Genomic DNA, 24951 nt, shown 5'->3' with positions numbered 1-24951 from the left:
GGACAGTAAAACAGCAATGCACATGGAGGGGATCACAATATCCATTCAGATAATCAGGAATAAGGTCTCAACTCTCTATTGCTGCTCTGTAATATTCTTGTCACAACTAGCTAGCGAATTCTGACTCACGGGTTATACCAGATACCTGCAAAGATGGCATCTTCGCCAGTTGTGTTCTTCCCTACATAGTGTCCAGGGGCGGCTCTAGACATTTCGCCGCCCCAAGCACGGTGGCATGCCGCGGGGGGCGCTCTGCCGGTCGCTGGTCCCGTGGCTCCGGTGGACCTCCCACAGGTGTGCCTGCAGAGGGTCCGCTGGTCCCGCGGCTTCGGTGGACCTCCCGCAGGCATGGGGTCCACCGAAGCCGCGGGACCAGCAGACCCTCCGCAGGCATGCCACGGAAGGCAGCCTGCCTGCCGCCCTCCCGGCGATCGGCAGAGCGCCCCCCGCAGCATGCCGCCCCAAGCACGCGCTTGGCGTGCTAGGGCCTGGAGCCGCCCCTGATAGTGTCTATCATGAATACATGCACCTTGAACACACACTCCTCTCAATACAGCTTGAATAGCATCTTGCACGCAAAGTGTAGCCCATGCAAAGCTAAGCACCACAAGACCATAGACATAGGCGTAACTCAGAGGTAGCATATAGAGGCTGGAATTTGTTTCTGCAAAGCCCAAATGAGGGGTGGTTTGGCTCCAGATCCCATGTTATCAGAACCATCAAAGGGCACTAGATTGGGGAAAAAAGATTCTGATTCCAGCTCATCTTTAGCATACATGAGAGGAAACAGTGTTGTAAATCCACTGTAGAGCATAGGGAACAAAAGTATTCCGTTCCTAAACACAAGAGGCGGAGACAAAGGGGAGGAGGAGGAGAGGTTTACAGATGAGATTTGAAATGAGGTGGAGAGATTCGATGAGGCGGAGTGATGCAGAGAGGCTGTTCAAGACAGCAGGGGGCTTCCCAGGAGAAAGATCTTGCACTAACAATGGTGAGATTGTGAGAAGAAACGCCAACAGTGGGTGCTCCTGTATTGTATGTCAGGAGTTCTCAACCTTTTTCTTTCTAAGCCCCCCCCCCCCCCACATGCTATAAAAACTCCTTGGCCCACGACAACTATTTTTCTGCATATAAAAGCCAGGGCTGGTGCCAGGGGCCCCATGCCAGAGGGGACCCCGCAAAGCTAAGTTGCTCAGGTGGCGGGCCTTGGGGCACCAGGCTTCAGCCCCATGCAACTGGGATTCTGCTTTCTGCCTTTGGCCCCAACAAGTCTAATGCCAGGCCTGGTTGGCAGACCCCCTGAAACCTGCTTGTGGCCCCCCAGGGGGCCCCAGGCCCCTGGTTGAGAACCACTGGTATGTGTGATGCACTAGCTGGGCAGGAGGGAAGCTTAGCTAGGGATAGAATTTCAGGTCTGTCGCTGTTCATTCTGTAATAGTATTTGAACAGAAAGGGGGTTTCCTTTGTGTTTCAAGATTTGCTAAGACTGATGTTTCACAGGGGCGCAAGGAATTGCAAAAATAGGCCAGCGATCTTTGAACCAGCCAGCCATTCACTGTTGTTTCTTGTTAGAAACCAAATGTTGTCAGCAAAGCTAACAGCTGCAGAGGGCAACTGTTCAGCTTGGCTAGTCATCGTGGGGAAGTCTTGCTTAGCCCTGACAGCGATCCAGGTGGTCTCGTGGGCTCGGACTCTCATTTTGCTTCATGAGCTACAGCTGGACACCAGCTTCGGAACCCTTATCACCATGCCTCTTAGGGTCCCGATTCAGCAAAGTATGGCCACACATACCGAATCAGGGCCTATTATACTATTTCTAGTAGCTGGTCTCTCATATGAGCCAAGAAAGTGGCCATCGCTCTCCCTGGGCATAAGCTGCAAGATCTGAGGCTCTGGGATAGGATCAACTTGTTCTGAAATGGACACTTGCTTTAGCCTCGCTTATGCATGACTTAATAAAGAGGCAAGTTAGACACATTTAAATTACTTTGGTAATGCAGTCCGTGGCCCCTAGCCGCTAGGTCCTAGCAATGACCTAGGCAGCATCGGTTGTGAGAGTCGACCTGGGAGCTAGAGAGCCTCAGAGAGTCAATGGGTCTGCCTGTGCCTTTTCCAGCAGCCTCAGTAATATTCATTACAACCAACACCTGTCCCTTCTCTACCACGAGATACTACAGCTTGGTGCTTTTTCTGTCCCCTTCCCCTGCACTGTGGTCACCACCACCGAGCAGCTTGTTCCCTGATGCGTCTGCAGCAGCCTCAGCAGTGCCCTGGCTCTGAAGCGCAACGCATGGGGTTGAAAGTAATGCCGGGCGGCTCACCCCAGCCCAAGAGCACAGACCCAATCAGCGCTTTTAAACCACACACCAAAGCAAAGGTTCTAACCTTGCCCTCCCTTATCCTCCACCGCTTGCCCTGGCTTGCTTATCCTCCACCGCTTGCCCTGGGGAAACACTACGCCAGAGTGAATCAGCACATGGTGTTACCGCAGTTCTGACAGAGTCAGCAAACAGCCCAGCCTTCAGAAATAGATACAAATGGTGCAGTCACTCAGGGAGCACATAGTCCAGCTCTCATCCCCCTGCAATTCCCCAACCTACATTCTTGTTTGGATGGAGGCTGTGGGCTGGCTGAACTGACCTCCCCCATCACTGTTTCAATCTTGCAGCCCAGTGCAGGTAGGATTCTCTCTCCAGAGCTGGCCTGCTGCGTGCACAGGAAATACAAAAATAAAGGGCTACGTTTCTAGCATACTGTCTGAACTGCACCTGCAAACTCTGCCAGCACATCCATTTTGCGTGAGTACATGCTGATTTACGAACTGGCATCTGCATACCCAGATCCCCTGTCCTGTGCACCCAACATGGAGACACAGGCAAAATCTTCGGGCCCAGATACTTGATGACTGTAGAAAATTTGGCTCCTGTGACTCTCTACCCAATCCATGATAGGCAGAGGTCTCTGAAGAGAGCCTGAAACTGGCTCTCCAGCCTGCACTTGCTCTGCTCCCTAGAGAGAGAGTTTTTCGGGTTTATAACAAAAATGGGAAAATGTCACCTTAGGCAAAAGTGCGATTGGCTGCAGAGCTGAATTTTTATTGCAACAGCGCCTATCAGCAGAACATCGAGGTGCCATTACATAATTTTACGAGCACATCAAATATTTCAATTCTCCTTTCCTTCCCTTTAGGTTCAACCCTCCCTTCACCTCCACCCCCACCTTTTTTTTCTCTTTTTTTTTTCCTTTTTAAATGGCATGTGCTCAATTTCTCCTGTGACCCAATGTTTTTAAAAAATGGGCAAAAATCTCCCAAAGTGCAAATCGAGATGGTTTCACAACTCTACTCAGCACATAAAACCGAGGGCCAAATCTTACCTATCTAGGGAGATCTAATATGTGATATCTAAATAGCTAAAATCTGGCCTCTGATGCTCGCCCACTGGATTCCCATTGAAATTAATGGAAGCCACATAGGTAGCTATTAGCTCTGCTAACAGAGAAGGAGTAAATGTATCTACCTTGTTGCTACTGCATTCAGGAACTATGTAAAAGTTGCAGCTCAACAACAGGAGAGAGGTAGTAGCCTCCTGCATAGACTGGTTAGGGACGAGCTTAGAGGTGTTAATACTTCCATTCATGTCTTCAAAAACTCTCTCTAATATCACCATTAAAGGAAGTCTGAATAAAAGGATTTCCCTCTGTCATTTCTTTCCTTTCTGGTGTTCTGAGGTGTGAATGCTGCTGCTGTCCCTTTAAGAAAGGGTTCTGAAGTAGATTCAGGCGTGATGATCTTAAAGGGGCAGCAGGTCTCGCTGACTGTGCGGGAAGGCTGGCTGACTCCCACAGGTTGGAGCTAGAGAAGCGACTCCAGGGATGTGGCTCCGGGGAGATGTTTAGATGGATAAGTTCTCCGGTGATTACTGCTGAACAACCTGGGTGCAGTACCAAAAAAAGACAAAAAGAAAGCCCCAAAGACTTTTGCTTTGGCTGCTCCTACAGGTACTCACATGGAATCATTAAAATGAGCACGGATAACTCTTGGCAGTAAGGACTTTAGGATAAATATCAAACTAAAAATCACAAGGCAGGACCCAATGGTTCAGCTAGTAACCCCCAGGCATCATTACCACCTGCCAGTCATGGGGGTAGATGGGAAAAGGGGAAGTGAAATGGGTGGAGAGAAACTCACTGAAGCAGGGAGAAGTTACAATGAGCTCAGAAAAGAGCCTGAGAGTGATACAGTATCAGGGAGTTCTGCAGATAAAGCCCTATCCTCAGATCAATCCCTATGGATGTTAGAGCATGGGCAGTCTCGCTAATCTCTATTTATTACTTCTATTACAACTGACTGGAGGATAGCTAATGCGATACCAATTTTTAAAAAGGGCTCCAGAGGTGACCCAGGCAACTACAGGCCAGTAAGCCTCACTTCAGTACTGGACAAATTGGTTGAAACTATCATAAAGAACAAAATTGTCAGACACATAGATGAACATAATTTGTTGGGAAATAGTCCACATGGTTTTGTAAAGGGAAATCATGCCTCACCAATCTACTAGAATTCTTTGAGGGGGTCAACAAGCATGCGGACAAAGGAGATCCAGTGGGTATTGTGTATTTAGATGTTCAGAAAGCCTTTGACAAGATCCCTCACCAAAGGCTCTTAAGCAAAATAAGCAGTCATGGGATAAGAGGGAAGGTTCTCTCATGGACTGGTAACTGGTTAAAAAATAGGAAACAAAGGGTAGGAATAAATAGTCAGTTTTCACAATGGAGAAAGGTAAATAGTGGTGTCCCCCAGGGATTTGTACTGGGCCCAGTCCTATTTAACGGGATAAACAGTGAGGTGGCAAAATTTGCAGATGATACAAAACTACTCAAGACAGTTAAGTCCCAGGCAGACTGCGAAGAGCTACAAAAAGGTCTCACAAAACTGGGTGACTGGCCAACAAAATGGCAGATGAAATGTAATGTTGATAAATGCAAGGTAATGCACATTGGAAATCATAATCCTAACATATATATATATATATATATATACACACACACACACACACAAAATGATGGGGTCTAAATTAGCTGTTATCACTCAAGAAAGGAATCTTGGAGTCATTGTGGATAGTTCTCTGAAATCATCCACTCAATGTGCAGCAGCAGTCAAAAAAGCAATCAGAATGTTGGGACTCATCAAGAAAGGGATAGATAATAAGACAGAAAATATCATATTGCCTCTATATAAATCCATGGTACGCCCACATCTTGAATACTGCATGCAGATGTGGTCGCCCCATCTAAAAAAAAAGATATACTGGAATTGGAAAAGTTTCAGAAAAGGGCAACAAAAATGATTAGGGGTATAGAACGGCTTCCGTATGAGGAGAGATTAATAAGACTGGGACTTTTCAGCTTGGAAAAAGAGGCAACTAAGCGCAGGATATGATAGAGGTCTATAAAATCATGAGTGGTATAGAGAAAGTAAATAAGGAAATGTTATTTACTCCTCATAATACAAGAACAAGGGGCCACCAAATGAAATTAATAGGTAGCAGGTTTAAAACAAACACAAGGAAGTATTTTTTCAAGCAACGCACTGTCAACCTCTGGAACTCCTTGCTGGAGGGTGTTGAAGGCCAACACTATAACAGGGTTCAAAAGGGAGCTAGATTAATGGAAGATAGGTCCATTAATGGCTATTAGCCAGGATGGGAAGGAATGGTGTCCCTAGCCTCTGTTTGCCTGAAGCTGGGATTGAGTGACAGGACATGGATCACTTGATGATAACTGTCTGTTCATTCCCATTGGGGCACCTGCCGTTGGCCACTGTCAGAGGACAGGGTACTGGGCTTGATGGACCTTTGGTCTGACCCAGTATGGCTGTTCTTATTACACTAGAACGCAGAGGCTCCAGTCTGAATCAGGGCTCCACTGGGCTAGGCACTGTGTGAACATAAAGTAAAAAGACAATTGCTCCCCTGGAGAGCTCACAAGAGCCACAGCTGTGGAAATACACAGAGTTGAAGGTCAAGCTAAAACCAAGCACTTTCAAGGCTGTGATTCTCATCTCCCGGAAGTTGTGGCACCAAGGTGGTTCGTGAAGCTGTTTTCTGGAACTCATGGCATTTCAATAGCACCTACTGCTTGTGTGGAAAACTTCCCAAGTGTAAGCTGCTGTAGAAAATAGTTTCCCTGAACATGTAGCCTTGGGGAATGTGCAAGCTATACCATTCCCAACAAGGATATAAATTGATGGGCCTGGTCTTCTAAAGCCCTGAGGTCAGTAGGAGCGGGAGGTGCTCACCAACTCTGAAAGTCCAGCCATCGCCTTCCCAATATTCTTTCTGAAATGTGAAATGATCAGGTTCACCAGCCACACACATCAATGGAGACAGTGGCCACACATGACACAATGAACTTAAACAATAACTAATTATGATATAGTGCAACATTTGGGGGAGGTGGTTTTTCAGTCAAAACAACACAAAGGATTCTGGGACATGGGGGTCCCAGGAGGATAATACGGTGGAGGAATTTGGGGTCATTGGAATTTAAAAAAGTTAGACTCCGTCTCCTAGATTATCAGACAACAGCCCTGAGTGAAACCACAGGCTGCCTAGAGAGCTTCCCTTTGGATATAACATGCCCTTGGGAGCTGGGCAATTTGTATCTTAGAACCAATTCCTTAGCATGGCTGCTTTGCAGATTTGCTCTGCCATGCACATGCTCTGCAATTATTCTGGAGAAGAGAAGAAGAAAGGGTGAGCACAGTGAAAACACCTCGTGCTATGGAGGAGCTGGGCCTCTGAGGAGCACTTGCCTCTGAACATCTTTTCTATTGGGTTGAAGCAGATCTGTTTCCATACCCGTTGCCTACAAATCCTGCTAGCTATGTGCAGAGGCGAGCTGACGTGCTGTTGAGACCTCTCCCACAACTGTGCAGCTACCTCGGATAGAGATTGCACAAACACTGCACTAATAATACCCATGACGACACCAGAATAGTACCGGGGTATCCCATAATGGCGACCATGCCCACACAGTGCTAACGCATCCTGTAATGGCACCATATAGCATGAGACTGCATGGTGCACAGGCAACCCATAACGACAGCACAGAGCATGAGACCATTGCATCCGCGTAACTAGATTGGACTTATGGTCCGTGTCTCTCATGGGAGGGAAGGCTGGGGCAAGGTGCGGAAAGGAAAGCAAAGGAAAGCAGAACATTTTGCCTGTGAGGAGAAGGAAGAGAAGTGCTTGTGCTGCTGACCCACTAGTGATGCAATGCCTAGCCTGGGCAACCCATAATGTCATGATTAAGGCCCAGCTTCAGTTAAGTACATAAGCACGTGCTTAACATGAAGCCACACTTCAGTTTATCCCTGTTCAGCAATGCACTTAAGCATGCGTTTAAGTCCCATCAGCTTCAATGAAAGTGGAATCAGCCTCTTAGATTGTTTTTATAGCCTTGGAGGATTTACAGCACCTCCCACCTGTAGAACTCAAAGCACTTTACTAACCTTGATGACTTGGGCCCTCTCAGTGCCCCAGGGAGAGTGATAAAGGGGAGCCAGGAGCAGAAACCTGAAATCACATCTAAGAAATCCTCTAACAGAGTGGAGCTTTTCAGCCCAGCTCTGCCAGGAAGAGGAGAAAACCTCTAATATTGTCCTTACTTCCTACTCCAGACTGATAGCAAGGGTCCCTGAGCCCCTCTCCCCTGCCCCTCAACACTCTCCGCCCATCCTCTGGCAGCCTTAAAGAAAGCAACTGGAATCCACAACTCCTGTCCTTTCCCCCAACTACTCCTCTTGTCAAGCTGCATCAGAGGCAAACACACACACATTGCCCCTGGGGCGGGAGCCATCACTGAGGCCTCTCCCAGCAGGAGCAGGATCCATCGAACACCTACTTCCAAGGGTACCTTAGAGTTCAGAGCTGCGGGAGGCAGATCCAGACAGCTGTCCCCTGCAGGATAGCACAGAAATAGGGCCAATTTCCCCCTCCCCCATTTAACAACCACAGCACTTCCCTTCTCTTTGAATCTGCATTTGGCCTCAGGGCATACCACCTTCTTCTGAAGTGCTGGGCATTAGTCATGGCTGAGATAGCTGATTAATCTAGCTGGACCAGTGCTCTGGCAGGGATCCTACATAGGTCCTGGTTTCTGCTCCTGCAGCAGCTAAGCAGGTGCTAGTGTGTCACCGGGCCTGCCACTATATGAAGGGACACTGCAGACTCATAATAGGGTTGTCCTTTAACAGCACATATTTGCTCTAACTACGGCAGGCAGGGTGAGGAGGAGGAGGAGGAGGGGAGGCCAGTGAGTTGGATGCAATGTGTCATTTATCAATGCCTGAACTCATCAGTGAGGATGGGCCAAGAGGGGAGGAAGACACAGGGCAAAGGACCCGGGGCTTTTACTGCAGCGCCTGAGAAGGATAATGAGAGAGATATGCAGCATGACGGGTGATGAAGAGGAATGTTTACTCCCAAGTTGAGGCAGGGTGGATGGGGGATGCAGAGAGCACTGGAGGTGGATGTGTCTGAGGTTACCTCCGATCAACACCCACCACGGGCCGGTCACATTAGCCCACTTGACATTTAAGTTTCCACCTCACTGGGCAGACAGGCTGCAAACTTGCCAAGATTTCAGCGGGCAAATCAGATCCCAGGAGGGGAGGCTAGACAAGCATCTCTTGTGCATTCCAGGGTAACAAGCTGGGGACGGGACCACCTCCAAACAGTGTCTGAGCAGGGAATGTACACGCAAGCCGCCGGGTCTTCAGAAGCGGTTTCCTCCACCATTAGAGCATAATTTGTTTCTGCTTAATTCAGATGCTCCCTAACATGTTGGTGAGATAATTAAAAAAAAAAAATCCATGTGTCTGGCCTAAAGGCAATCCCACCTGGGGCCCACAAGCTCTGCTGCATATGGACTGACAGTGGGCAGGTCTACATTAAAAACACTGCATTGGCGCAACTGCATTGATGCAGGTGTGCCGCTCTAATGCTTAAGTGAAGATGCTCCTAGACTTAGGGGAGAGAACTTTCCCATGGGCATAGTTAATCCGCCACCCCGAAAGGGAATAGCTATATTGACAGGAGAAGCATCGACATAGTTCTGTCTACATGAGGGGTTAGGTTGGTGTAACTGTGTTGCTATGGGGTGTGGATTTTTCAGACCCGAGTGATGTAGGGTACGTCTACACTACCTGCCGGATTGGTGGGTAGTGATTTATCTATCGGGGATCGATTTATCGCGTCTAGTGTAGACGCAATAAAATTGACCCCTGATCACTCTGCCGTCAACCCTGGAACTCCACTGCAGTGAGACACTGAAGCAGAGTTGACGGGGGAGCGGCAGTGGTCGACTCGCCGCCGTCCTCACGGCCAGGTAAATCGACCTAGGATACGCCGACTTCAGCTACGCTATTCGCGTAGCTGAAGTTGCATATCTTAGGTCAACCCCCTTCCCCTCCCAGTGTAGACCTAGTCGTAGTTAAACAGACATAGGTCTGTAGTGTAGACCTGGCTGTCTGGCAATGCCACTCTCCTTAAGAGTAGAGGAGGAGGTAACTCATTGCTTGGGTTGTGTCCAGGCTACTGAGCCCCAAGACTCGACAGAAAGGATATGTCTACACTGCAGTCAAGGGGTGCGATTCCACCTTGTGTAGACATCTCTGAGCTAGCTCAGGTCCCGGAGCAGAGATACCAGAGTAGTGCATGCTTCAGTGTGGGCTAGATGCATTTCTGGAGCCTGTGAGGGCATGGCTTCACTGCTACCAGCACCCAAGCTAGCAAAGGTATGTCTAAACGGGCTGCAATCACATCCTTGATTCCAATGTAGACATACCCACAGATACATGAACAATGAGCCTGCCTGCACTGCAGGGGTATTCACCTAGTGCTCTCTAAACTCCCAGAGTCCTGTCCCTGTATGTACTGGGCTCAGTATAAAGTCAGGGATGTATTTGCAGGATAGTTCCAAAGTCCTGGTCAGGAATCTATAGGGGACTTCCCCAGGACATTACAGCCTGGTTCCCCACCCCTCATGGCTACTTGGGGCTTCCCAGATCTTAAGGCTGGCTCTGCATATCGGGAACAGACTGAAATGAGTGTGTCCCAACCTTTTGCTGACTTTTATGAAGGGGGAAATCCCCCCACCCCAGCCTTTCACCCTCATTCAGGCAGACAGCAAATCCTTACCCTGATGCTAAGAAACGAAGGATCCGTCCACTTCATTCAGTACTGCTTCTTTGAGGGTGATACACCCCTTGTGACAAAGCCAACGTATGATTTAGATACAGCATGCAGGGCTGGTAACGGACGGTAAAATCTAAGGGCCAGGTCCCCTAACTGTTGTAGCTTCACTAAAGTCAATGGAGCTATGCCACTCTGCACCAGGTAAATAAATAAACTTCTCCCCATCACCAAACCTCATTCAAGAGTAACACGATCCAGTTGGCTCCTAATGCTGAGGGATAGGAGGGGGAAGGGCAGTGTAGGCTAATGGGCAGAGCAGGGGACTAGGAATCAGCACCCTGGATTTTTGTGGCAAATCCAGCAAGCCACAATCAAATGTGGCACCAATGCCCCAGAACCTGGGGCTGGTGTCTCTGCTGACGTGCACCTTGTGTAAGCATTTATGTCTGTGCAAGCTGAGTGCAAAATGCTACCAAATCCACATGGTAGCACTTGCCGATCACCTTGCACAGGTGTGTAGAGCTGCACCAAGAGCAAGCCAATGGATAATCAGGCCCCTGAAGCCAAACTGCCTGATGTTACAGAGACCAGTATAACAAACAGGGTGTCCCACAGTCAGAGTTTTACACTGAAGGTTCATCGGGTTCCCCCAGCCTGCTTACTAAGTGAAATTAACCAAAAGGGGGGCTTTGTGTGGCCAAAGGCTGAGTCCTTCAAAACAGGACTTGTGTCCCCCATATCTTCAAGAGGGATTAGCCCCTGGTACCAGCCAGCCCAGCCCCTTCACAGCACCTCAGGCCTGATTCTCTTTTCACTCATACCACTGTAAATCAGGAGTAATTCCACTGAAGTCAACAGTGTAAACAAGACCAGAATCAGCCACTTCCTTCCGTGTGCTGGGGGAATTAACTAATTCCTTGGGCCCAAGCAAACTTCCCTTATGGACAGGCCCCTGACAACCACTCAGCATGGCCTTGGACGAGTCAACTCTCCTCTCTCTGGCTCACCTTCCCCAGTGATAAAGTTGGGATGATACCAGCTCCTTCCTTCCTAACAGGCTTGGGAACTAACACACTCACATTTGTACAGCATTTGAACACCCTTGCATTAAAAGGTGCCACAAGAAGGTTCACTATTACTATTCTATTACTATCCCCAGAAGTACAGCCTTCTGTAGGAAGAAATGATTTAAAGCCAGTGCCTTCCCTGACTCACCACCAGGGAGCTGGAGCACTTACCCTTAATGAGGATTTTTGAGTAGGGGAAAGGGGTGAAGATGGAACTGATACTATCAGGGACCAATGGGCAGTGTCCTTTGAATCAGAGCTTGCATTAGAAAAAAAAAGGGGCCCAGTGCTGGGAACCAGAACTAAGCCCCTTCAGGCTTATGAGATTTCTGGATCCAGAAAGCATCAGTTTATCGAGCTCAATCTGTTTGGTTTTAACAAAGGGAAGGTTAAGGGATGACTTGATCACAGTCTATATGTAACTATATGGGGAAGAAAAATTTGATAACAGAGGGCTCTTCAGTCTAGCAGACAAAGGTGTAAGAAGATCCAATGGCTGGAAGTTGAAGCTACTTACATTATTTAAATAAGACAAAATTTACACTAGAAAAAAGGTACTTTTTTTTTTAAACAATGAGAGTTATTAACCATTGAAACAACTTGCCAAAGGAAGTGTTGGATTCTCTATCACTTAAAAAAACAGCCAACATTTCTAAAGATCTGCTTTAGTTCTAACAGAAATTAATTCAGAGATGTCCAGTGGTACTCAAGATGGCTGACTAGATGATCACAAAGATTATAAAGCCAGAAGGAACCAATGATTCTATGAACTTGGCAGGGGCGGCTCCAGGCCCCTGCATGCCAAGCGCGTGCCTGGGGCGGCAAGCCGCGGGGGGCACTCTGCCGGTCGCCGCGAGGGCGGCAGGCAGGCTGCCTTGGGCGGCTTGCCTGCGGAGGGTCCGCTGGTCCCGCGGCTTCGGCAGACCTCCCGCAGGCGTCCCTGTGGGAGGTCCGCTGAAGCCGCGGGACCAGCGGACCCTCCGCAGGCAAGCTGCCCAAGGCAGCCTGCTTGCCATCATTGGGGCGGCAAAATGCCTAGAGCCGCCCCCGGAACTTGGGCCCATTTCTGCTAAGTGGATTAGAATCAGAACACCAGATCCCGTCCCCCTTCAGCTTTGGGAAAGTTTGGATCTGGATCAGAGCACTGGCCCCAACTTGCCAACTGTGGCAATTTTATCGTGAGTCCCAGGATATTTGATTTTCCCCAGCTGCTGGAGTCAGATGAGTATCTGCAAATCTCAGCTCTCATTTAAAAAACGTAAGTTTCTAGCCCTCCTTATTGCAGAGAAAAACTTGAAAATGTGACCTCTAAATGCTCCAAATAAAATGAACCCACATTGTATTGTTTTAAATCTCGTGATTTTTAAGCCAATCATGATTTTTGGGGCCTGATTCGTGATTTTTGAACAGATGAGGTTGGCAGTACCCAGGCCTCGCTCTCCTGAAAGCGTGTTCTAGCAGAGGAGCCTTTATAATGGGGACAGATACCCTCTTCTTAGCGACAGGCTGTGACTCTGCTTCTTTACTTTGGTTGCTCGGCATTTGTGGCTGGGGATGAAGCAGAGGTGAATTAAGAAATCCCAGCATGGATGGCAAATGTGTGGGCCAACATGGGTCCACTGGGCCTAGGGAGGGGATCCACAGCTGGGATCCATGCTATGGGGAGGGCTAGATGGGGATGGCGCAGGGCTAGATTTCAGCACCCCCACCCCAAACATCCCATCATACAGCCAGGAAGTTTTCACCCAGCGCACAGCTCGGGGACATGTAGCACACTCTCCATCTGCAGCTGTGCCTCTGCCAGGTCCCCAGTCCCGTTTCAGCAATCTCCTCACTCCTTCCCTTTGCAAAGCCTGATTAAAAATCCTACGCAAGCGCTTTGTGATGGGCTGGCTCCCTGCCCAGAGACTGCATCAGAAATTCTGCTTGCGGTCTCAGACTCCGAGGGGGCTGGGGGCAGGGAGGAAAGCCAAGTGGGGTGAACAGCCTTGCTGCTTCCCCTTCCGAAGGGTCAGGGCGAGGGTGGGAAGAACTCATTCCCTCACACCTATCCCCACCCAGAAGGGCTTTATCATCACCAAGTACCGCAGGATCTGAACTGCATATGGGGCTGAGCCAAAACAAAAGGGTGACAGAGGATGTCGGACAGTATCAGCAAACCAAGTTTCTTGCGGGGAGGTAAAGCCAGTGATGGGAGCCCTGTCTCCTTCCGAAGGAGAACTGAGACATTTAAAAGGTCACTGAAATATTCAGGGATCTGCCTAGGGAAAAAATCCCAGACTCTTAGTGAGAAGCAACTCACAAAACAGAGGAGCAGGCAGACACACATTCGCTGGTCATACCACGCCCTTCTCATTCCCTCAGGCACAAGGGTTCTTGTGGCCACTGGCTGGGTCCTCCAACCCCACATCCCTAGTTAGGCCTTTCATCCTGCCAGCACTTAGTTATTATGGCAACGGGCACTCTATAAATAGGCAGATCTCTGCCCTCCTAATTTTGGGCCTTTAACTGGCCACTCCTGTTGTATCTGCCACCCCCTTATACACGATAATTGTAAGTCTAGGTGGGGAGATGATGGAAATGTGACAAGGAGGATGCAGGGGACAGAAATGTCTCCATGTGTCTTGTTCCGAGTCTTCTGCAATCTCCCTAATATGCCCGTATCTGGAAACTGCCTAGTTACTATGGCAACGGGTGTTAGACAAAGTACACCATCCTTTGATCAATAGGAGATGAAACTAGCCTTTACATTTCCTGTGAAGAAGAACAACAAGATCAAAAATAACAATTTTTTTGTGGGTCACTGGGAGCTGGGCTAAGGTTTGGGGGAAGCCCAGCAGAGGCTATTTTGGGCACCACCTCAGAACTGAGGGGACCTACTGATGGGGGCTTTGTGTTCCCAAGAGGCCAGGTGCTAGCAGCTGCATGGCTAAGTGTGAATAACCTGTGAGAAGGGGGCCAGCCCAGGACTGCTTCATATTTGGAATCGTAGCTTTGCAGTGAAAAGGGCAAGTGACTAAAAAAAAAAAGAAGCAAAAGCTGAAATTAGCATTTGATCATTGGATTGCAAATGTTCAGAAGCCCCGAGCCGCAGGCTTCCCAGGCCCCAGAGGTTAGCCTTGCACAGGATATGGGAACAGGCTCTGCCAGGGGCCTTTAGTTCCTTACCAATCGGTCCTCATAGTCTTTTAAAAGGGGCTTCTCTCTGCTCAGTAAGGCGAAGCAGAGCAGCAGGTGATGGTGCAGGAGAGGCACCTGCTGAAGGAAGGGAGGAAGATCAAAGAAGCATGAGCAGGCGGGAGACAAGACTCCCCTTGGGGGATCTGAGAAGAGGAGTGACTCTTGGGTGACTCTGATCCCCATTTTTCCTTTAACCACCCTCGACTGAAATCTTAATTCATCTTTAAATCTTCCCCAGCTAAGCCTCTGAGAGACACAGATACAGTGTAAATAAAGGATCTGGCTGACAGCATAAAAGCCATAAGATTTTCCTGCCCACAGGTTTGGTCACTAACTGTCCCAGGTCCCATTCTGCTAGTCTCACATTGCACAGGACCTTACTCCAGGAGTAGCCAAATGGAAGCCAGCTGAACTTCTTATGCAGGAAGGCACAGAACCTTGCACGTGCCCTCTAGGCCCTTATGCTGCGCCCATCATCGTGGCATCAGAGCGCCTTCCTGCTGTCCCTTGTGACTAGGGGCTGGGCTTTGAGTGCAAGAGGTGGAGTATTTTACTCACCTAGCAGCAGGTTCATGAGGACCTCCTGTCCCGCCAGCGTGCTGCTCTTCACCAGGCAGATGAGTGTGCCCCCGATCCAGGGTACGCCATGCCCTGTGATGCCGATGAGTGTGATCATGGAGCGGGCGCTGCCCCAGGACGAGGCGCTGCTGGCACAGACCCCCAGCCTCTTGGACATGCAGATATCGATGGCCAGCAGGGAGTTGAAGGCAATTCCCTTGAAGGAGGGGTTCAGCTGCATGCAGTCCTCCTCGGGAAGCTGCTGCGATTGCCGTCGCTCCTTGGTGCCCTCGTTTTGGATGGGAGCCAGACCAGACTGGCTGCCCTGCTTCCTGCTGGAGCTCCTGGTCTCCTGGTTCCCTTTCATGGGCTGGTTCAACGAGAGGAACTCAGCCCTGTTCAGGACATTGTTCCGCTCTCTGGCTCTGGCCCGGCTTTGGGATGCTGGCATTGTGGAGTCTCCCTAGATGAAACCTGCTTTCAAAAAATTGTACAGGAGAGAAATCCCTCTCCCCTTCCAATCAGCTCTCCCCACCTCCCCCCTTCAGAGAGAGGAGTTTGAACAAGAAGGGAATCTGTGTCGCTTACCAATCTCCCCCAGCACAGACTGCAGCTGTTAAATATAGAGCAAGGAATGCACATGGCTGTTTACTTCATGGGCCTACCAAGCTTGGAAGAAAAATTAATGCCAGGCTGGGCAGCCAGTCCAACACCAGAAAAAAGGTTAAACAGCCAATGGATACAGAGAAGAGGAGGGGAATTCTATATGCCAAAGGTTGGTTGCTTCAGGCCTGGTCTATTTAAATCTTCCAATTGCTTATATCCCCGGGGCTGCAGGGGAGACTGGGAAATGTAGTTTTTCACCATGTTCGTCCATCTGATTTAATGGAGGAATTAGAGCTGAAAAAGATCACCCCATCCCCTCTCCCTACCAGGGCATGATCGATCCCTGCAGGCTGTTGTGCAGTCTGGGTTTGAAATCTCAAGAGATAGGGCTTCCTTGGGACACTGTCAGGGAGTTTGTCCAGTTCTTTTCCCTTGCATAGTTTCAACCCCATGGCTCATAATTGGCCCCCTTGTCCCCCCCTTGTGCTGCCCTAAATAATTCCTGTCACACCTCGGTGTTAATTGCCTTCAAATATCACTAGTCCTATATTCCCAACACCCAGCCACCTTTTCTAAACTCCTGCAGTAACTGCTCCACCAACCCGCTAGCCTCTGGGCTGTAGGTGTAGCAGCACCTGCCTTTGGACTAAGAGAGATGCCGGATTGCTAATGATTTCCCCCTTCTCTACCACCCACCACACTGAGTCTGGCCTCATTGTAGCATGTTTGTACTACATTGCACAGAATCACAGAACCCTGATTCTCAGCAGCTGTCAGGCGACACCTGCAAACTCAAATCAGCACAGAAGATTAAAATGCAGTTAGCATCTGTAGCTGAGCAAGGTGTGACCAGAGAGACTGTAAGGCACGAGATTCAAAGGGAAGCATGGAGTATGGGAAAACTGACAGGCTCAGGGAATAGGACGCGACTGGTTTATTAGGGAGAGGTGTGATGAGGTGGTTATAGATAACAGGCATGTTACTAGGAGACCAACTGATGCTGCATAGCTTTGAGTGGGATGGAGAGTTCAGGGGTTTAAAACAAAGACCTTTATGGGGCAGCGGGCAGAGAGGAAAGAGGGGCAACAGAATGACCTTGGGAAAGCCAGCAGTTAATAAATGGACTGTATTAGGTAAGACGCTTCCCCCTGCCCCAAGGTGTCTTAGCAGTAGTTAGTTCCAAACTCAGGTTTCCTAACGCACTCTGGCCATTTCTCTCGTCCCAGCCCCCCTACTTGCAGTTTGGTGTCCAGGGTTGGAGGTGCCCAGTTCAGTCATCAGCCTCTAAGTGAAGTGCTGCCTGGGTTGCCAGGGGGAGGGAGAAACATCTTTTACCACCTGACCCAGCAGAAGCAATTTCAGCTTTGATTGCTAGGTAGAGATACCTGCACCGGAGTCCCTCAGGTAAGCTGCAGCTCTCTGTGGCTTCAGCCCAAGCCACCTCAGCTCCCTTCACTGCCGGGAAGCACCTCCGTTTACCTCTGTCCACTACCTCAAAGCGAACCACTGTCTTTAAGCTACCTCTGTAAGAAGTCTTCAGAGAAGAGTCAAAGCCCCTACCACCGGGAAGAGCGTCTCAACAGAAGCCAGTTTATCCATTCAAATTACTTACTTATACTTTATCCAATAACTGCTACTCAGCTATGCAAGGACACAAGTGTGGTTAGGGGGACTTCTCACTCTAGGCATATTTGATGCAGTTCTCTTGTCCCTTCATTTCCCACCACAGAAAATAGCATTTTACTGCCCCCAAACTCAAAACTTAACCAAAATGCACCAAACTGTTACATAACTGAAATGCAAACGAGGCCTGGCCCATTCGGTCATTTCCCCTTGCTCACCAATAGAAGCCAGCAGAGAGCTCCCTGCCTTACAGAGCCCCTCTCCAACTGGAGCTCTCATGCAGCTCTGGGCTGCTCTTCTCCCTGTTCACCGACAGATGTCAACAGCGAGCTCCCTACTCTTGCTTCAGGCCACATCTGCATAGGGGCTCAGATCAAGCTCCTTAATGCAATATACACAGGATAGCAGAGGACAGCTGGGGCCAGCCCCCAACCAAGCTGTCCCCCCCGTGCCTTTGTGTGGGTGGCAGCCACACCTCAGTAGATCTAAAGGCCATTGGGACTAGAACCTTTGCCATGTAAAATTTGGATCTACAGCTCAATGGATCTGTGCTTAATCTGGCACTGCTTGGAAAGGAATTGGGGGGGGGGGTCTCCAGAGACATTTCTCTGCAGCCCTGTAGGCCAGGCTGAGTCTTTTGGAGGGGATGCCTTTGCAACTCTGACCCCTCCAAATAGTGAGGGGAGCAATACTGACAGTATTGCTGGATTGCCCTTCAAGCCACAAGGCCTCTTTGTGTGCCTCAGTTTCCACATCTGTCAAGTGATATAATATGCACCCATCTTTGTCAAGGGCCTTGAAATCCTCAGATGATAGGCAGTGCAATTAAAGATGACCACTGCCCCATGGTACACACACATTCCTTGGTTCCACAGCTGTTTATCAATATGAGCATTAAGTCATACATTGCATGGGAGAGCTGAAACCATCCGCAGGAGATGGTTTTGGCTTTGGAGGATAATAAAATAAAATAAAATAAATAAAACTTTGAACATCTATTCACCTTTCATCTGAGTCTCTCAAAGGGAGTCACAAGAATTAATTAAGCATCACAACAGCCCTGTGGAGGGAGGTGGTATAAGACTTTGTTATAGCCAAACTGGCACAGAGAGGTTAACCCATGACGTGCCCCAGCAAATCAGCGGCAGAGCTAATAAAGGCACCCAGGAGTCTCAACTCCTCTTTTTCTGACCACCAGATATCTATAGAGGGGGAATGTAACAGGTAAAAAATATATTTTAGTCTAATGCAGCTTCTTAGCCTCTGTTGCCCCAAGGATCTACCACTGCTATGTGATGACCAGCTGAGGACAGAGCTCTTTCACTGCGTTGCAGCAAACTTTTCTGTCCCCTCCCCTTTCCAAACACACCTATCCCATCCCAGGAGCGACACCCCAGCTTGACTTGTAAAGACAGCTACTACATATATGTATATATAATAGACAAGAGGCAGCACAGGAGCGCTGTTACTAGTAACACCACAGACACGCAGTAGATCCTATTTGATCAGAGTTATGCAGCTGCATTCTTACGATATCAGAGAAGTCAATATCCCTGTTACTACTGGTCTGCCAATACCCTGTGCAGAGGTTCCACGGCGTGGGAAAAATCACAGCCCATGTGCCATTGGCTCAACGAGTAACTGCTTTAACTTTATGATAGCCATCACTCTTGCTCTGCATGGCCCAGACATTCCTACTGCCTGCTGCAGGGGTGGTGCTCTATGGGGCTGTTTGTAATGAAGTGTTTTTGTGGCAATAGTCCTAACAATCAGGAGGAAGGGTTCTGTCTCTCTGGGCCATGGCTGGGGGGGGCGGAGGAAGGAGGTTGTTACTAGGCAGTTTCCCTAGTGGAGTAATCACAGGGAAAAATGCTTTGAAAGCAAACACTGGGCGTTAATTTTAAATCTGATGGGTGTCTCTCCTGCCAACTACTTTCCAGTACACTGGGGACACACTCTCCCTCTCTCTCACACACACATTCCACAAGCTCTAATCATGGCCCCAGCCTTAAACATAAGCACAAGTGGTTAACTAGGGCACCACACAGATTTAGCAGCTTATTTCCCAATGTCCTCCTCCCAGCAGCTTGATGGGAGAGGAAGGCAATTATCTGTCCAGTTCCCACTCTTCCTAAAGGGAGGAAAGAGAGGAGACAACTCATTGCTTTTCCCCTTTTTCAGGGGCAAGTCTGGATTGGGCAGGGGACTCTGCTTTTAGCAGCTTGTTGCTAGCAGCCCCACAAATAGGAAGGCTGCAATGGTCTGTCGCCCTAGAGGGGGAGGAGAGTTCAAGATAAAAGTTTTGGGTTTCCTACAGATCACACTGAGGCTGCATCATTCGCAGATTGCCCTGAGCACGGACACATGTTGCACATGCATGTTGCGTGTGGGGAGGAAGAGGTGAAACAGGTTTTGCAGAGGCACACCATGTTTTGAAAGCTAACCAGAAACACACGGCTTTGAAATATTATTAATAAATCATTAAAATGTGCCTTCCCTCCCTCACACTCGTTCTGCTGAGCGCTGTGCTCTCTGCTCAGATTTCCAAGGCTGCTGCTGCTGCTGCTGGGTTATTTTGGTTTTGCAATCTGATCCACACTGGGTTTATTTTAGCACCTTGGAGAACTCCCAGGCTGATGGATTCCAGCTCCCTTCCCTGAGGCCATGGTTCAGAGGCCTTGCTAGCTATAGCAGACTAGGCAGCTGCCTAGGATGGCAGATTTTGGAAGGCGGCAGACTGGCGGTGGAGGCAGAGAGGCTGCCCAGGCCTGTGGGCAGCCACCAGCTAGGGCTACAAGAAGCAGGAAGGGGTCCCAGCTGGGCTGCTGGGGAAGTGCTCCTGCCTCTCTCCGCTGTTCCCTGAGCAGGTAAGCTAGTGGTCACAGCAGGAGCTAAGGTGCGGAGCAGCTTAGGGCTGCTCCTTGTGGCGCTGGTAGGGCTTCAGCCACAAGTGCAATGCCCCACCCAGCTCCAGGTTGGCACCTGGCTCCCCACAGGCCCTGCTGCCCACGCAGTGCCTGGCTCCTGACCCACCTGCTGCTTCAACTCCCCCATGTGTGGGCTCTGGAGGAACTGACACTGCTACGAGCCCAACACTGAGACACAAATCCAGAAAAGTGCAGGGGGTGGGCCGGGCAGTGTGGGGGTAATGGGTGGAGGCAGGAGGTGGGAGTGCAGGGGGACAGGCTGGAGGTGCAGGCTGGGATTGTGGTGTGCAGGGGTGGGCAGGTGGGGGACTAGCGGTGTGGGGGCTGAGGGGTGGAGCCTGGTGCACACTATGCAAAGGGTGAATCACATCCCCAGCCCAGGTGGCTTCATGCAGGGCGAGGCGGGGGGTCCACACTGCCCATTCACTAGGCCCTTGTGGGCCGAGAGCTGCCCTCTGCCCGAGCCTGGGTCCTGTTATGGTTGAGCTGAGCAGCCCGGCAATGCTGAGCTTGGGCTCACTCTCCTCTTGAGCCCTGGGCAGCTGATGCCGACCTGTCTGGAAAGGCCCATTGGGAAAGGTGGCCCCGGCTAGGGATACTGTGGGCCCAAAGAGCAGGTCTCGGCAGCTTGCAGGGCCTAGGCCTGGCGAGACTTTCATGGTGGCCTGGCCCAGCTCAACAAACTGGGATGTCAGACTGGGGTCTGGCCCATCAGCCTCCAACCCGGCCTGAGGCTCAGGGCTGGGGGATAGCAGCAGTGGGGGAGGTGCAGAGGGTCTGCTGCAAACTTCTAGGAGAGTAGGCGGGGGGCAGCAGATTGAAGTTTTGCCTCAGGTGGCTGATTGCCCAGGCCCAGCACGTTTCCCCTCCTCGTCAGCTCCCTCTCAACCAGCAGGCTCCTCCTCCCAGGCTGGCTCCACATTCCCCTGGGCTGGTGGGGTCTGATGGCCCAAATTCCCCGCATAGCTGTTGCTGCCTATCAGCTCAGTCCGCAATCCCAGCTACGCAGCCTGCAGCGGCGATGCGGTCAGGGAAGAACAGCAATGCCTCTGTCCCCGTGATTCTGGAAACCTCCCCATCCCCGCCCACACCAACATCACCGACACCTTCAGCACACCCCAAGTGCCAGCAGCCACAGCCAAGCTCCAGCAATCACTGCCAAGCAGCAGCAGCAGCAGGCACTTGCAGCCAAACTGCTCAACAGCAAAACCTTCTGCACCTTCCTGCGATAGGACTCGTTTTCAGGAGGCTTTTGATTTGGAGGTGGCAGTGAAGAAGGAGGAGGTGGTGGTGAATGGGGGGCGGGGGAGGAACCTTATTTAAAATACACGACAGTATTCTGGAGTATTAACCTGGAATGCTACAGCAAGGCTAGCTCCAGCTGCAGTATTTGAGTCCTTTAGTGTAGAATACAGCAGTATTTTTTTTCCCCTCAATAAAAGAAGGTGCTGTATTTCCGTCATTCGGTGCTGAAACAAGGTGATAGTTCAGTATATCAGCCCCACTGCCAGGAGGAAATAGCCCCAGGAGGAATGGAGAGTGGGCATGTTATGTGAGATTGGGGCACACACACACTAAACAGATTTAAGAAGGAAAAGCATCCTACAGACAACCGAAGGGATCAACAAATATGCCCAAGCGCAACATTATGTTGTGTTACAGCTGGGCCTCACAGGCCAGCCTTCAGCATGAACATTTTCACCTTCAAGCTCTTCTCCATACTGTAGCACAGGTATTGCTTTACCCAGTCCTCACATGCAGCTACTGCTGGAGTGGAATGTGGCAATTGTTTAACAGTTCCCAGCATGCTACGTAGCCATGTACCACCAAATGTGAAGAAGAATCCCACTGAAGCTGCAGAGATGATGATTTGGAGTTATAAGTAGACTATAATGACCCAAATTAGAAACTGACCAGGACAGCAAAGCTAAACAGGCTCAGCGAAATTGCAACAGAACCAGATTCTACTGAAATCAAAATGCTTCTTAAAATTGGGTTAATTTCAGAAGAACACTGGGGGGAAAAGATCTAACAAGGTTGAAATGTCTCCTTATCAACATTTTCAGACTGAAACATTTCAATTTTTTGTTTTGAAATTATAGTTCTGCATTGGAACAAATATTTAAAAACCTGAAATTTAGTGCAGAAAAATTCCCCAGAAAATTAGGTTTGGGTCAATGGAATCATTTTGGTTTTATTTCAACTTTTTCTTATTTTATGTTATATTTTGAAATTTTCAGTTTCTATTCCCCTTCAGAACAAAGCCAGATTTCAAAATCCTGCACAAAACACAACTTCTGTCGGCCACACAGCTCTACTCAACTCTTGCAAAAAGCGCAATGGGGATTTTTAATTACCTTGTTTTAAGTCTTGTCTGCAGACCATCACTCTCAGCATCACAATGGTTGGTGTTGGTAACAGTACTGACTTGGTAGAAAGTAGTCTCTTGGGAATCAAGAACTTCCGAGTTCTGCTTCCCCCTCCACCAGACCTGATGTGAGTTCATGGGCAAATCACTCCCTTGTATGCTCTGTGCGGCCCAGGGATAGCAATACTCAGTAATGAATCCAATATTTGCATGGCACTCTGAAAAATGTAAAGCATGAAAATATTACCACTTGCTAAATGATCAATGAATGCCCCTTCTAGCAGCTATTTCCCTGGAAGCTTCCATCCAAAGACTGACCAGCTCTGATCCTGTTTAGTTTAATTTGACAATTTCACAGGCCAACAGGGCGTGGCTGCAAAACGTGGAAGCCTGTGTCCATGCCTAGTTAGTCTGTAGGTGTTCTCTGCTGAGAGAGTAGACTGTAAATGACTTTTAAAGTCAAATAGGAGAAACCTCATGATCTCTCCTGCTCCAAGTGGGGCTGGTCTCTGCTCCCCACTCCCCTACAGTCATTTCTTCTTACAGTCAGGCTTGCTTAGCAGCTCACCACTCCCCTCCCCATCAGCCCATCACCCTGGCACCCAGGGAAACTCCTTCTGTGGTATTCTTTGGGCCTGAGTGTCCCTCCCTGGCTCTTTCTGCCCCAACCTATTGAGTGGGGTGGACAGTTCTGCTCTGTTCTGCATGAAGAGGAGGAGCAGGCCGAGGAAGGTACGTGGCTCAGCATCCCACCTCATGCTGTTCTCCAGGGCAGAAGGGTGGACGAATGAGGGACCCTGGCTGAAAAGAGGGAGGGAGAAAGGCTGAACATTACTGGTCAGACAGAGATGGAGGTGGGAATTTATGCCTGCACATCCCAGTGAAATTCTTGTGTTCTCGCTCGGGCCTCAGATCCAATGGGCTCCGTTGTAATTCCAGCACTGCCCAAGAGGAGCAAATACAACCTCGCCCTGTCCCAAAGGCATCTGCGTGTCTCAATTTCCCTCTGCCTCCCAAACTTCCGTGTATCTATTAGAAGACTGTAGAATCAAGGGCCGAGACTGTACCTGGGTAGACTGCACAGTGCCAAGCACACTGTCAGAGCTAAATAAATCGTGTATGTAAGTAACACACAAGTGTCCATCTTATTATATTGAGATACTAGACTATACTGCTGGTTGACTTGGGGCAAGTCAGTTCATGTTTCCATGCCGCAGTTTCCCCATCTATAAAATGGGCATAATAAATACTGACCATCTTTGTAAAGAACTTCATCTACAGATGAAAAGCACTAAGAGCTAGAATAATAATTCTAGAAAAGCACACACACACACACGCATGCACCCCAGGTTTGCAGCTGTGCTCACCCAGCAGGGTTTATGCTCAGATTTTCACAGAGCTCAGCACCCAACACGCTGAGGAAAAACCTCAACCTTAGCAGTTGGCTTATATACAACAAGAGCATTGCAGCAACATTGCAAGTATCAGTAATACAAGGTAATAACGTTCCCACCAGCCGTTGCTTCCTAACAGCCACTTTCAATTTTCTGTCTATGCCAGTAATTCTTCAGCCCTTTTCCCCACTACGGAGAGCTTTTGATTTCCCATTGTCAGAATCCTCACCCAGCCCAGAGAGCCTAGGACTAAGGGAATGTCATGCCCCTGACTGAATCCACCTACCAAACTTCAGCCAGCAAATATTGCAGAGGAGAGAAAAGGGCCAAAATTAAAGTGACAGAAAATGCGTTGCATTAAAAAAAAAAATAGGTGGAATAAAAAAAAACTACGTTACCCAGAATGCCTGAAGCTGTGGAAAGGAAATGCCGTTTTGCAACGAGGTTTAGCTCCAACAGCTGCAGTTTGAGCGAGGAATACAGGGGGAGGGCTAGGAGAGAGAGAGGGAGGTATGAGCGGCAGAGAGAGAGACCTGCTAATAATACTGCAGTTGGACTGAGGCGGAGGGAGAGAAGCTGTCATGCACAAGAGCTCCCTCCCTGGAAAGCCTGCAAGAACAGCTGGGCTGCATGAGAATGCCACGGGCATGAAAATGCCGGGAATGAGTTACTTGCAAAGTTTGACCTGGTTGCCTCTCTGATGCTGCAGCAGAAACTGAAGCAGGGTTTTGTTCCCCCACCGTCCAAGGGACTGATCCACGGGAGAGGCTGAGATACAATGCAGACACTGCCCCCTGATCGATTTCTTGCAAAAAGAGGAAGCTTGCAACAGCGAGGGGGGTCGCTCCTGCTTTGCTCACCTTCCTAGACATAAAGCAAAAAACCCACCCTAGACACACACATACAGAGAGAGAGAGAGAGGGGGGTCTGGCTGGAAAAGCCTAGCAAACGGATGCACGAAGAAGCTGCTGTCCTGACACCAAGAAGCCCCCAGCAGCTGCAGCTCCGAAGCGATCCGAGACTGTG

At 49.4% G+C, this 24951-nt stretch overlaps 1 protein-coding gene across 7 annotated transcripts in view; it reads right to left on the bottom strand.

The window, feature by feature from the left end:
• PLPP7 (phospholipid phosphatase 7 (inactive)) overlaps positions 1 to 24951 on the bottom strand; it is a 52595-nt gene that overhangs the window by 2800 nt on the left and 24844 nt on the right. Inside the window, exons 1-3 of one of the 7 annotated variants that reach the window (XM_044993066.1) lie at positions 24324 to 24777; positions 22521 to 22749; positions 15008 to 15470 (exon numbers count right to left, since the gene is read on the bottom strand). In XM_044993066.1, the coding sequence (XP_044849001.1) occupies positions 15008 to 15458 (451 nt within the window). In that variant the 5' untranslated portion in view covers positions 15459 to 15470; positions 22521 to 22749; positions 24324 to 24777. Of the gene's footprint in view, positions 1 to 15007; positions 15485 to 15595; positions 18591 to 22520; positions 22750 to 24323; positions 24778 to 24951 lie in introns of those variants that run through there. The other 6 variants (XM_044993067.1, XM_044993063.1, XM_044993065.1 and 3 more) reach the window with 6 other exon arrangements.

Source organism: Mauremys mutica, chromosome 18, assembly GCF_020497125.1.
Source record: "Mauremys mutica isolate MM-2020 ecotype Southern chromosome 18, ASM2049712v1, whole genome shotgun sequence".
Taxonomy (NCBI): Eukaryota; Metazoa; Chordata; order Testudines; family Geoemydidae; genus Mauremys; species Mauremys mutica.
The sequence above is the reverse complement of the archived record's forward strand: the minus strand, read 5'-3'. Positions and strand labels throughout refer to the sequence as shown.